The following is a 15358-nucleotide window of genomic DNA, read 5'->3' on the forward strand; positions in this document are numbered from 1 at the left end:
TGTTCCATTATTTACTCATATTTTCTTTTGTTTCTTTTTACTATATGTATGTATATACATATGTATATATACGTAAATGTAATAGTGAAATATTTAATGAATTGTGTATTTCTTACTTCTTACAAAATTTTTTGCACATAAATATGTACTATATATTAATTATTATTCACTTTTAAAGTCCATAATTACTTACAAGTCACGTCATAGTTTTCAGTTTAATTTTTTTTTTTTGAGTTGACAACAAAATAATTGCACAAACCATGAAATTCAGGTTTAAGACGATTGATTGATGTCGCCATATTTTCTTATTCTTACCATAAAGATAATAAAATATATTAGTTTCTCTTATTTCGAACTCGCATTGACTTTTTTGTATTTACAAGCTTCGTTATCATTACTAATAACTGTTTTTTCTCTTTATGCAGATAAATTGGCTACATGCTTCGTTTGCAAGGCAGAGGCTTGTCCTCGTACACGTCCTCTTAAAAAGGGTCGCGGCCAACAGTATGGCATTCCAGATGACACAATACCGGTGGGAGCGCGAGTCTGTAACTCGTGTCAATGTAAATCGGTACGTAATCGTTATACGAATTGCCCCATTCCGACGTGTCCGAATCCGAAAGATCGCGCTAAACGTCTACACAACATTCCGGCACGTTTGTTCGATTTGGCGTCCGATATACGAGATCCCATCTTTCAAGAGTTCCAAATACCACCGCAGGCAACACGTTGTTGTTCGGCTTGTCTAATGCGTATACGGCGTAAATTGGATCTTGATCCGCAAATAAACCTTACAGACGAAGACCGTCGAATGGATGGTGATGAATCTGATGTAAGTACTTCGTCGTGCGATGAACGGGAAGTTGGTGGAAGTGATACTGCTTCTGTGGAGAGCCCAGAATCACAACGACATAACTCGATGACAAAGGATGTACAAAAGCCACAGACGCCGACTGCAGCTAGTGTTGCCACTAATGCGGCGGATACTACAACCGTAACTATAACATCTGCTGGGATTAAAGCCGATGAACGTTTGCTACCACCACTGGGACAAGCTCCAAAAAAGCAGAAGACATCCGAAGAGTATGATTCGTCAGCTACTGAGACTGCAGACGAGGAAAACGAGAATTCGCCAGCGAACCGTCAAAGTCCCAAAGTAATATTAAATAGCAGTGGGTTGGGTAGTCAAGGCAACGTTGGACTCGCACCGCCAATAGCAAATGCCCAACAAATTCACGCTGTTCAACTGAACGGACCACCACAGCCGGTCATGGGAATGCCTCCACGCGAACAAACTGGTGCGAATGTGCAAGATGTTTTATATTCAGTAATCGAGCTGTCGCTTAAAACCAAAGGCCCGCCACCAGTGAAAATGCCTACACAAATCCCGAATGCGGCGCCTATGCATAGCGTGAAACCGATTATGGAACCCATACGCAGTCGGGGAGATCTCAGTAATAATAATAATAACAATTCTAATAATGATGTTACAATAGTTGGCGAATTCCGTAATGAAGGAGCTATAGTAAAGCAGCAAGCTCATGGGCAACCAATAGGTCTGAATGCACGTCAATCAAATGCATCGACTTCAAATGCTGGGCAGGGTCCACCGGGTAGCCAAGGCCCTCCTAGTGGCATTATGCACCCCGAAAATTTAGCAACAATATCTGTTGTAAACTCTCATTTGTCTCACCAACATCTTCCACCACATGGTATGTTACATCAACATGAAATCAAGGCCACTATAACACCGGTGGTGAAATCTGGAAAGACTCTATCCTCAACACAACAGCAGCCACCAGATGCAATTCGATATGCAATGTCCAGCGTTGGTGCTCAACAACTTCGGAACAACGAACCAGAACCTCAGACTCTTGACCTCTCAATAAAGAAACCTGCTCGAGATGGTCCATCACCTCATACATTGAACAGCGGTACCAGTTCTTTGAGCACTGATAATGGGCCTCGCCATCAACCACCACCAGGTGCTGTTAAGCATGTCGGCAACGCGGCATCCATATATCGTGGCCCAGATCTAGGCCCTTCAAATCCAACGTATTTATATCATCCACATCCGGCAACAGTGGGTAAGGGACCACATGGTTCCGTCTACATGCCTCAAGTACCTGGTCCCATAACACAAGGTGTCGTGAGCGCACGATCTCAAGCGGGCGGCGGACAACCGCCACCGCAACAGCCGCCTCTGTCCACGCACCAGACCCACATGCAGTTACCATCGGGAGTAGTAGGTAATAGTAGCAAAGGGGGTGGTAAAATGGCGCCCAAATTAAGTCCCCAGCTGATACATGGTCCATCTTCCCACACAACAACAGCATCACCATCACAACAACAGCAACAACAACAAATAATGGTTGGTCCGAAAGGTTCCATTACACATGGTACGCCAGTTAATAGTGCCCAACAAATTATAGTACATCCTTCGCCTGCGACGCTGAGCCCTAAGTTTGAGAGTATATTGAGACAGACTCCTCCTTCTGGTGTCGATGCAAACAATAAAATTGGCTCTATAACCCAGGGCACACCTATTCACTTGCCTTCACATCACATGGAGAGCAAACGTTCATACGAATATTATAAAACTTCGCAGCGTCAAAGTCCAGCACAACAACAGCAAATTCCAGTGGTTGGCCATCCCGGTGTGTTGCCACCTCCGCAGCAGTCATCGCCACAAGCACCACAGCCGCAGGGCTATGGTGGCAGCTCGCCTTATGCGCGTTCACCATATTCCGTTGACCAGTCGTCAGTACTGAGCACTCGTCAGATAGTGTTGCATGACTATATAACGTCACAACAAATGCAGGGTCAACAGCGAAACGTATCACGTGGCAGCAGTAACAGTGCCGGTGGAGGAGGTGGTGGCTCGGACAAAGAGTCTCCATCGCCTCGCAATAGTGTTAGTGGTCCAGCCAGCGCACTGGTATTCTACGACAAGGACCGTGGAAGAACTGAGTACTCAAGTCGTGCCTCACCCGCTGAACATGTGAACAGGTAAGAAATAGTATAACATTTAATTTTAAATAAACCATAAATTGTTGACATGTTGTAACATGCTTTTATTAAGTTGAATTGACAAATTTGAATTTACCTGGAATTTATCTACGTTTTTAACTTACAGCACTCCCAGCCCTCATCGCACACCGCCTCCCCCACGACAAGGTGTAATACAACGCCATAATACTGGTTCAAAGCCACCCTCACCTGCAACAATGCCTCAAAGCCGTTTACATGTGATGCCACATAACTATCCGCCAGGTCAGTACTTTATTAAGACGTTTCCGCTTCCCATTCAAACATTTTATGAATGTTTTTTCCTGTCATCCTTTAGCTGGCCATGATGCATTTTCCTCGTTTGTGGATGTTGCCGTACAACAGCCACAATTACCAGTGCCATCACAACAGAAGGAGGAGAAACAACTGCGACATGAAGCGCCACAGCCACCACCTCATCAACAACATTCGTCTCCGAACCAACCGCCTCCCACTCAACAGGAAATACGGTACCAAATGATGCAGTTGAGCTATCATCAGCAGCAACGCGCAGCGGCTCAACAGCATCACCAATATCGCCAACAACAGGCTGCGGCGAGCGTTGCTGCTAATGCTGATCTCCAGCGTAGGATACATGCTATCGAGCGGGATCGTGATTTACAGCAGAAACGCGACCGTGAGCGTGAAAAAGAACGTGAACAGAGAGAACGTGAGAGGGAACGCGACCGTGATCGTGAACGAGAACGGGAACGCATGGCGGAATGCATTGCTGCAAACGAGCGCGATGCAGCGGGTCGACGCATGACAGAGCGCATGAGTGCAGTTGCAGCGGCTCAGCATTATATGCGAGGGGGTCCCGAAACCGGACCACCGCGTGCTATACCGGATCGAGAAAGAGATATGTAAGTGAATGCAATAAGCCTCAAACGGAAACTATAAAGCATAATATAATAACAGTACATAGTACATTAAACATCACTAACTCAAGGAGGATGAAGCAAAAAGTATCACCTAGGTATTTGAACATTGACACAGTTCAATAAAAGCTATAAAGCTACAAGCTACACTCAAATGTAATGTACTCGAAGCAAAACTGATGATTTCAGTACTTTTAAATAATCGGCAAATAATCCATAATGCTAAGGGACCGCAAATTAATATTGCAATTAAAAATTAAGAATTGTGTCAGTTAAAATAATTTTTTTTGTCAGTGCTTCTTTTATACACATTTGGGTGGTTTTGGTTTCATTGACTCGACTTAGGAAAATTATATTCGACGTCTGAAATTCAATGATAGATGAAGAGGTTTTGTGGGGTCACAATATTTCAAACAATTTCTTTTTATTGCATCCATATAATATGCCTTATGTCATTCCCACATGTGTTTGCATAACTAATACATATGTATATAATGAAATCGAAGGTCTTACTAGTTTCAGAGGATTTTTTTTTGATTTATTACGGATTTATGTTAATTGCGCTGCTTACATACATATTTCTGCAAGACAATTAGATACTAATAAATTATTAATACATACATATACATATATTTCGCATCAACAACCTTCGGCTCATATTCTCATGGTTCTTTCTTTTTCTCTTTCAATATTTGTGAATATGTATCATCACCAACATGTTTCGCCCATTCATCAACTGCTAACCATCAAACCATCGTTCATTCACCGTTGACCGCATGACTGTCTCGACCATACGTTGGCATCTTCATCTGTGTGTTTGTGTACGTGTTTGTAATCTTACTAACGCGCAGATATCATAGGACACCACAGGACAGTACATTGTCAGCACAGGTCTTAATCGATGCAATCATAAAGCAATCGATCATACAGGGCAGCTCGGAACCGAATCCAGCCAATATGAATCGAGCATCATATGTGAGTATTTTATTATCTATAAATTGAAAAAGTGTTAGAATGATTTCAATGCAAATATTTATTTGACAGTATAATTCGCGCGAATTGCCTCCCTCAGTACGGCAACATCCTGGTGCTACCTCACTGGCCGCAGCAGAGAATAATGGCAAGGCGAACTCGCCGAGTGTCATCAACATCGATTTGGACAACGATCGTGGCAGCAGTAGTAGTAATCAACATGAATCGCCAAGTGTTAGTGTAGTGAATTCGCGTGGTAGTAATGTTTCTCATATAAACCGTGGCGGTCTTCAGAGTGGTGGTCCCTCTGGTAGTTTATCTACTCAACCAGGTGTTTCATTATTGCCCCCAACATCCCAAGCACAGGTCCAGGCACAAAAGCAGCCGCAAATACTGAAGACGAATATCACATTCGGCGAGTTGGCGGATTCTATTATAGCGAATGATTATTGTCCGAACCCGATGCAGTTAAGACCACATGTTAACTATATGCCCTACCTTCAGGAACAGCAACCGATGGTGATGACTGAACATTGGACAAAATATAATAGACGGCTGCAGCAGAAAGAAGCAGAAGCGGCCGCTGTGGCCGCGGTTACCGAACGAAATAAGACAGCTACCGCACAAAACAACAGTAGTGGAGTCACGGTCAGCACCAGTGGTGCTTCTGGTCTTCAAGGTAATAGTGGCATGTCGGCGACCGGCAGTGGCCGTTCCAATACACCAGCTGATGAGCGCAACATTATTCGAATGCAGCAAACTGTGAGTCCACGGAAATATGATCTGATGATGAAGCCACCACATGATCAGAATGCAGCTGCAGTTGCTGCTAGTCATTATTACCACTCGCATGGTCCAACCCCACCGTCTAGCGTAGCACCACCTATGAGTATGCACGCACGTAGCAGTAGCGCGGGTAGCGGTGGTTCGTCGTCGATACCATCACCTCATGATCAACGTATGACAGGGGGCAATAGTGGTAGTGGAAGTGGTGTTGGTATTATCCCATCTAGCGGTTCAGTGACACAAAATCATCCATTCGACACAATGAATTATGTAAAAAATCGCATTGTGGAAGTGATGCGCACCGAGGATGAAGAAATGCAGCATCAGCATGCGCACAACGATCATCGCGGAGGCAAGGACCTGCACGATGGCCCAGTTAGTAACACAATGCGCAAAACACCCAATCAGTACGATGATGGGCGCGATAATAGACGAGTGTCGACAGTATCCTCCAGTGGTAATAGCGCTGGTAGTGGTAACATCAACAACGATACACATCACAGCATAGTATCTTCGCAGCCGCCACCATTAGGTGCGTATCAGCCTCAACCGCCGGTCACAACATTTGCCCCAACGACGTACGCATATCCGTACAGCGCGCTTAATGTTCCGAGTTCAGTAGCGACTTTAGCACCTCCTTCACAAATGACAACATCGCAATTATCATCGTTGGGACATCAGGTACCAACATCACACATTGGCAAACAAACATCCAGCCATTCGATAGGTATCACTGGCAGTGGAGGTGTTGCCATGACAGTTTCTAGCGGCGCCGCAGCATCAGGTGGTGCGCCAGTGGTTGAGCCGAAGCCGCTGTTGTCGGCGCAATATGAAGCACTCAGCGACGAAGATTAGTTGTGACTGCAGGCGTCTGGAAGAACGCCACAACAACAACCGATACAGAAACATCAGCAGCAGCAACCACCTGCTCCACAAATTTGGCATTGTGAACACGAACGCATACGACAGCAGCAACAACACTTGCAACAACAACATTACCAGTTGCAAAATAATTACAATAAGAGCAATTGCAATAATGGTAACAGCAACAACAACCACTATTACTAAGTGAAAAACCTACTGAGTGAGAGTGTGCAAGAGATATATTGTGAGAAAAATGTAACTATAGGTATGCAGCTAAGATTCTGCCGTCTGCCCAGGTCCACGCTACATTGTCATCCAACTTCAATTTGCATTAAAAACTAAGCGCCGTAACTGATGTAATACCAGTTGTCTTGGCATAATTCAATTTAATAGTCCAGTAATCGCCTGCAGGAAAAAATTTGAAATTATAGAATTAAATAGCCTTTACCAGTATATTTTAATTTTATACAGACGGTACATTACGTTTAATGGGCAACAGTAATTGTAAACGTTTAGCAGTTTTAGGCAGTTGTAACTCCGAAGTATAAGAACTAAAATAGAAAGCAAATATTTTTGTTTTGAAATTTCTTAAACCGTTCCAACATAAAAATAATAGCAAAGTTTCAAGGAATACTTTTGCACAAGCACCAAATTTTCAAGAGCTCACAAACTTTGTATTATAAAAATAATTTGTATACCGTAGCATTCCGTTATATGGGTGTATGTACATACACCCATGAACATGAGCCTGAAATTTTAACAAACCAATGCAAATTCACTAAACGATATATAAATATATAAATGTGAAAATTAAACTAAACACGTAACAACTGTATAAATTTATGGATTAAAAAGGAGCTGGTTAAATGAACACGAAAATTAAGTACAGTTCTTTACAGTCATGAAATGACGCAACTTGGAAATATTTAATTAATTGGATTTTTTATTTTTTTATTTGTTTTATGTGAGTAGCGAATTTTAATCCCTTTTATTTTCTTTTTTATACTGCAAATGTCATTATAAATAGAACATAAATTAAAAAACAACATCGAAATGAATTCACAGTTTTGAGAGTAATACGAACAATCAAATTGTTTTACGGTTCAAATACATATAAGTTCGCTGTTACCAAAAATCACGCTTTACTTTGGTTTATTTAGTAGATATTTTGTTACGTATGGTAATATTAATCGTTTACAAAATATTTTTAGTGTACTTCTTTAACCAGCTCTAATAAATTTGGAATCCTGTGAAAATGCTTAATGTTAGAAAGCACGGCAAATTGAAATGCAATAATACAATCAACGCTCTAAACTCACCACATACAAATCATCAGAATACAAATCAGTTTTGATGGTAACGATGTTTAAAAACAAATCATTATTTTTAGCACTCTTAATTTTTTATGTTGACGTTTTTTTGCTTATTTTCGAAAAAAAAATATTGTGATCTGGCATGGAATAAAGAGGGCGAATTACAAATTGTAAGACTCATTAGATAAAAGTGAAGAATCAATCATTAAATAGCTTTAGCTCAAAATTAATGTGCATTTTGTTTATAAATATGTTCAGTCAAGACTAATTTATGCTATTTTCGACATAACATTGACAGTATGTGAGATGAAAAAACTATTTATAAAAACGCTAAGACTTATGCAACAAAACAAACAAATAGAGTAAAGAAATATAAAAATAGAATGCAAAAACTGCTGATTAAATAAAAAGAACGAGTTACAGTTATAAGCCTGATTTAAGAATAAAGTATAACTAACTTATTTAAATGCGAACAAATGGTTTTGAGTAAAAGCACGTTGCTGCGGTTGCGCTGAGTTAAAAATATATACATACATATATATATATATATAAACCATTTAAGCTTTTCTATTCTACAATATATTTAAATAAAAGAAAAATTATACAAATGTAAATCTAATTTAAATTATGTAAACATGAAAATGAAGATATATATTTGTATATATAAATTTATAAAAAAATAACAATGAGAGACGACGAAACGCTTAAGTTTTTGCTATTCATACAAAACAAAAAAGAGAATACAATAAATAATTATATTTAAAATTTACATATACTACTTAGTTAAAGAAAATATAATGAGTGTTGCATAAAGCATGATTGTAAAGAATTCAAAAATTTGAAATAAAGTCGGAAATTGACCACGTGAAGTAAAGAATTTATGAATCAAATTAGTAGTCAGAAAGAGTGAGAGGGAGAAAAAAGCTGTGAAAGTTGAAATTTTTGACTCATATATTTAGTTTACGGAGGAGCAAACAAAGCGAAAGTGAAATAAGAAAAAAAAGTTGGAGGAGGAAGGAAATTGTGAATATAAATATGTGTCTGTTATCTTGAAATTCACAAAAATGAGTTTCCAGCAGAACTGCATAAAATATAGCCAATCACGTTAGGGTATGGCAAAAAATGGAAAAAAAGTTTGAGGAATATTACAATAATAAAATGAAAATAAAAAAAGTTTTGTGACTAAATTATATTTAGTTTGTAATTATGCCTTAAGTTGTAAGCTTACGGAAATATGCTGAATATAATACAAGTAAAGCAGCGTGTAAAAGAAAATAAAAAAAATAACAAAGAAATGTGAATGATGAAAATATACATTAAATTCAAAATTGGTAAGAGTATAAATAATAATTATAAAATGATGTATCGTTATTATAAACACAGTAAAGTAAAGGTATATAAATATTATTAACAAAAAAATAAACCATAAATAAATTGTGTAACAAAAATCATATGGGTAAAATATAACTAAAAAATGAACACAATTAATGAAACCTATAAATATATAAAAAAAAATATTTACAAAGATTAAGAAATACACACCCTTCTTACACAAAAATCACCAATTTCTAAAAAGGCAAAATAAAATTAGCCACTAGTTATTTAGTTTATAAACAAAAACACTATAAAAATCATAACTGGCGTAAAATGTTAGCATTACAAATACACATTCATCAATATACCCCAGGCCCGCCCATACCACATCTCATGTAATAATTAAAACCAATCTGTAAAAAACCTATTAATGAAAATAGTGTGAACTGAAATTTTTGGAAAATGTTAAGTTTTTACGCTAATATAATTACTATAGTATACTATAATTAGTTTTCCTTAATCTTATTTATCTTACTTTCATGCAATTTGCAAAAATTCGAAGTAACGGTGGCTTATTAAAGAAAAATTGGTTAATTAAAAAATATGTAAAATGAAAAAGGAATTTAAGTTTTTTTCATTTGTTAAATCAATATACCTACATCTTTGCAGGCAGTGAGTAAAATGCAAAATTGTCACTGATTATTTACATATTTATTGCTGCCAATGGGGGATTGTAAATCATAACATAGAGCCATATATTTAGGTGAGCACTAAAACAATGATTTTTATTTCTTTTTTAATCTATTGGTTGTTCATGAAAGTGAATTATAAATTATCTATTGCATTTCTTACAGCAAATTGCGATCGTCTTTTAAATTATTCATTGTTAAATTTATATCCCTTAATTCAAAGTAATCAAGGCATGGAAAATAATTTAAAAACATTTCAAAATACTTTGTACAATAATGAACAACACAATGAAGACATGCAATTGGGAAAACCCGGTTTACTTTTGTCTTTTTACAAAATAATTTAATTATTTTTTATTTGTGTATCTAAGGTTTAACATTATATATAAAGTACATATGTATAAATATTACATGTATATGTGTAGGTATATGGAAGAATGTTAGTATTTAATTGCAACAGAAAACTTGCGTTGAGTTTTGTTTTCTTTATTTTTTGTACCAATTACAAACATACATATTTAATTATAACTAAAATGTAAAATTAGAAACAAAAATGAATATAAACGTCTAAAAAATTTAATTATTATGTATGATTATATATTAAATGTTAAAACGTTCTTAAATGTAAAACCTATATTAAACATAATTAATTTACTATGATTAATTTTGTAATTTATTTTAAATCGATTAAATTTAGTTAGCAATTGTGTGAATTATTAAAAGATTAAATTTTTATTTTTAAATTAATAATTATAATTATCATTTTGCTTTTTATTTTATAATTGATTAAAAACAGCAAAAAAAAAAATATATGGAAACAAAAAAAAATAAAACAATGAAATGATAATTTTTAATGCTAAAATATAAAATAAATAAATGAACATATTAAAAATAAAAACAAAGTACGGTGTTATATTAAGTAAATTCAGCCTTTTATTTCTTTCGATTTAATTGTACATGTTTTTCTACTTCTGTTTTTTGTGTCCTTTAAAAATGTGTAATTTTCTGTCCTTATTCATTTCGGGAAACTATTTTCTCCACGTAGCCCCTACAAGTTTTTATAAAGACTTTGCATATGTTCACCGTTGTAAGTTTAATCTTGTTTTTAAATAGGTGCCAGTGATTAAAGCTTTGGTTAATTTAATTAGGAAGTATTGATATTCTTACAATTTAAGAGCAGTGGTTCTGCAATCGATTTTCAATTTTGGAATCTGAACAGTCTAAAGTGAGTTGAAGGCAAGCAAGGGTTGGCTGTTTGTTTCCTAATGCAGAATATTGTCTCTTGTGTGCGCTGAATTTTGCTTTATGCAAATAGTTTAACAGTAATTTTTTTTTTTTTAAATTACATTTCATCATATAATTGTGGAATGACTTCTTAGTTAAATACGAAAAGGAGACACCCACTACATCTAGTAAATAAAAGACTTATTTATTCAAAATTGAGTGTGGTCAGAAAAACTTTTGTTTGTCTTTTGGCAGACATAAATTCATACATAAAGAATGAGGGTGTTTTCCGTAATGTAAACTGTTCGAAAAAACAAATCTGACATCTTTGCTAAAATTAAAAGGTCGAAAGAGCATCACTGACGCAGCTATTGCGCAAAATATAACAACAAAACCCACTTGTCTAGCTAATGTGTCATTGTAAGTGATTTATGTTAAGTAAAACTATATTATATTTGTTGATTCTTTATATATTAATTTTATTATATTTTACTATATTTTATATTAATGAGATTGCGTCAGTTATTTTTGGAATAACCCGTTTACTTTAAAGCTATTCGAAATTAATAAATTTCTTTTTTCCACGATCATTTTTACTATCTAACTTGCCTGTGAGAGTATTAATAAAACATATTGTTCACATGCGCAGTTTTTAGTAGTTCCATGCAAGGACATCAGCCATCATAAAATCTACATTGCAAACTTCGCAGTGTTACCAGTATTAACCGCAAAAGCCCGGACTTATGGACAAGATTATAGCAAATTATACGTAAACATTGTTGGAATGCAATTACCAAAATTATTTCAGCACTATCATATTAATTTTCTGAATAAGATTGTATATTTTAAGTTCGAAAAAAGATGGTAACACAAAGATTGAAACGTAAGGTCCTATAGAGGGTTGGGGATATTTATGTTTATTAAAAAATACTTAAATACGTTAATTTTAATTTTAAAAATTCATTGATTATTATATTACATGTATGTATACGTATATATATACGTGACATATATACAAGCACAAGCTACTTACGTATGTATGTCTCTGTTACAATATAAAGAAATCAAATTTTATCGCATTTCTTAAAAAGTACGCGTTTCTTTTATTACTATCACTTAACTTCATCACAAGTGTTTATTAAAACTCATTAAAAGACTAAAACAGAATATAAAAATCGTATATATTTACGCCAAATTATATATTATAACCTATTTTGAATATGTACTGTGTATGTATTTCTTTCTGTCACTTATTAGTTAATGAATAAACTGTATAAAATTTCTCTGTTTGTGTGCGCGTGCATACATTCACAGTTACATTAATCCAAATGCCCATACAAAAAAGTGTATATGTGAAGAAGTAATGATAAAAATATTATTGTATAAAATTATAATATATATTGAATTTATTATAACTAACTAGATTATATAAAATTAATTAATGTAAAACATTTAATTATAAATGAGAAATGTAAGATAATACCATCACAATGAAGTTTGCAAATGTGTGATGTCTTAACACAATAAAACTAATGATTCCAAACTAAACTTATTACCAAAACAACAATATAGACAACCAGGATGAAAGCGAAATTTAAATGAGAATAAATTTAGAAAATAAATTAAAAGGAAAAATAATTACAAAAATAAAAACATATACGTTTTTTTACTTTATATTCTTTGGGGTACGTTTGTGATATTTAGTGGTCTGGGAGAAGGTTTTTATACCCTGGAAAAGGTAAGATTAATGTTGCCAAGAAGTTTGTAACACCCATAAGAAAACGTAGGAGACCCTACAAAATATTTATGTAAATGATCAGCATGACGAGCTGAGTCGATTTAGCCATATTTTTCTATCCGTCTGTCTATATATATGCGAAGTAGATATTCAGTTTTACAGATATCGATCTGATATGTGGAAAAACGATCGAAATAAAGTGCTGGAAAGGAAAGCTTTTTCATTTGCTGAGATATCTTTGAGAAATTTGTTATTGTTTAAGGCAATGATGCAATCTCCGGAGAAATTGTTCAGATCGGTTCACCATACCATATAGATGTTATACTAACTGAACGATCGGAATCAAGTGACACGATATTTTAAGTCTCCGCTATTATGCATGCTGATGGACTCCTAACATGTTAAAAAAGATATGTATGTATTTTCTTAAACTATACTCATTTAGACGAGCATACGGTACGATAAAGGTACTTCTGATAAAAATATATGCTATACTTTTAACGTGTGTACTACTACCTGGGAGAAGGCATGGTACTCCTTTGTCTTAAAAAATATTCCCTCAGAGTCAGGGGATGTTCATACATACATATCTACTTATGCGTCTCCAGATATATGTCTACATTCACATCAGTTCTTATGGGACCCTAATTGCCCATACTAAATATTTGAAATTTATTTATGAATAAAAATTTTAACTAAATTACTTGTTTACTAATATTTCAAGTGATAAGCTACATGAATATTTTTTATTTATTCTTATCTTCAGAAGTTATAGAAAAAGTAAAAAATTATGTTGATATTTTTCAACCGTTAGTTTTTATTTGGTTTCACCAGCCCGTCGTCGCTTAAGTGATTAACCTATGTATTGTTTTTACACTCAATCACTTCAGTTTTTGAATTTTTTGCGTATTTTAACGAACTATTAAGGTTATCTTATAGCCTTTTCTATTTTACGAACTCAAATATTTTTAATTATTCGATATTGCGAACGCTGTTATGTTTTTAACTTAAGCTTCCCATTCTTTGCAAAAACAAAGATTTCGTTAATTAAACGCGAGCCAGTTATTCAAAACATTATTTTCGTACGGTTAGTTCAATTTTTTTGGTCGTTTTGTACAACAGGAAATAAAATCTAAAATTGATGAATACGTTTAAAAACGCAACGCTCGAAATCATTCCCTTAAACAAAGTGAATCTTATAGAAAGGCCCTTTACAAATGGTTTATGTCACAACTTTGAAACAACATCCGCTTCATTAGGGTCGTTTTAAAGGTAATGGCGAAGATGTTTCATTTTAAGTTCTACGAGATAATTTTTTTTGTCAGATATGGTTGGATGAAATTCAAAAACAGCTTCGGAAAATGTCTTCTTAAGAAATGTCGTGAAAAGCCGTCATCTAACGCACATAGTGATTAAAACTAATCTTTTCTTACGAAGCAATTTTTAATATACATTAGACCTCCCCTCAACCCATTGAATACAGCAATCCTTTTATAATCAGGAGTATCCACTTTCCATTATAGTCTATTGGAAAGCAACCATTCAGAAGCTAAACAAGGAAATTCTACTGGGAGTTTACTTTTATTACCACGTAATGCGGTATTTACTGGAATTGCTTCCTGGAAAATCATACATATTTTCTTTCTGAAGAAGCATTTGAATAAGATTAAGGATGGAGTCATTCACGCAAATGAGGAAAGTTCTCTGATCCACATTTACTTATGAGTGGCCAGAAACGATTCTTTCACATAGGACTGAAGTAGCTCACGACTTCCGGTATTACACCAAGTATCTTCTGGGTAGCCAAAGAATACTCCATTCCTACCTAGGGTTGCGCGCTAGATTTTGGACCCGCCAAGGAAAAAACGCCACCAATGAAAACTAATCAACGGCCCCGGATGAGAGACCTCCTTTTGATGACGACCATGGAAACGCATTAAGGATTACGATTAGAGGGCATGCACCTGGAATGTCCGGTCCCTTAATTGGACTGGCATTCATCACGGTAGATGAACGTCTAGCCACAATCCAAATCAAAGCGAAGTTCTTCAACATATCGCTGATTTGCGCCCACGCCCCGACGAAAAAGAAGGATATTGTGACTAAAGATGCCTCCTATGAGCGCTTGGAGCGCACCTATGAGAGCTGCCCCCGTCACGATATCAAAATCGATTATTAGTTATCTGTAGTACTAGATTCCAGTATAAGAAAAGTCATGAAGCTACCAGATCGATCCTGTTGTGATAGACGGAAGACACGTCTTTAGTGTTTAGACGCATTTGCAGACAAAACAGAGAGAATCCGAAATGCGTGAGTATGAAACGCTTGACAGGCTGGCCGACAGGAGCAATACTCGAAAATTCTACGAAAGGATGCGGCGACTAACAGAAGGCTTCTTGTAAAGTTCCCAGAGGTGATCTAGCGGCTGATGCCTAGAGCATACTAAAATTATGGAGGGAACACTCCTCCAGTCTGCTGAATTGCAGTGAAGGCATAACATCAGGAGATGGCGAACCCGATTCCCCAATCGAT

General features: G+C 35.8%; 1 protein-coding gene across 1 annotated transcript in view; it reads left to right on the plus strand.

The window, feature by feature from the left end:
• The window catches only part of LOC120774640, a 59777-nt gene extending 51042 nt beyond the window's left edge, over positions 1-8735 (plus strand). Inside the window, exons 5-9 of the mRNA XM_040104364.1 lie at positions 426-3009; positions 3137-3273; positions 3347-3911; positions 4787-4901; positions 4971-8735. Coding sequence (XP_039960298.1) covers positions 426-3009; positions 3137-3273; positions 3347-3911; positions 4787-4901; positions 4971-6539 — 4970 coding nt within the window. The 3' untranslated portion in view covers positions 6540-8735. The remainder of the gene's footprint in view (positions 1-425; positions 3010-3136; positions 3274-3346; positions 3912-4786; positions 4902-4970) is intronic.
• Positions 8736-15358: the final 6623 nt, after the last annotated feature.

Source organism: Bactrocera tryoni, chromosome 4 (genome assembly GCF_016617805.1).
Source record: "Bactrocera tryoni isolate S06 chromosome 4, CSIRO_BtryS06_freeze2, whole genome shotgun sequence".
Classification (NCBI taxonomy): domain Eukaryota; kingdom Metazoa; phylum Arthropoda; class Insecta; order Diptera; family Tephritidae; genus Bactrocera; species Bactrocera tryoni.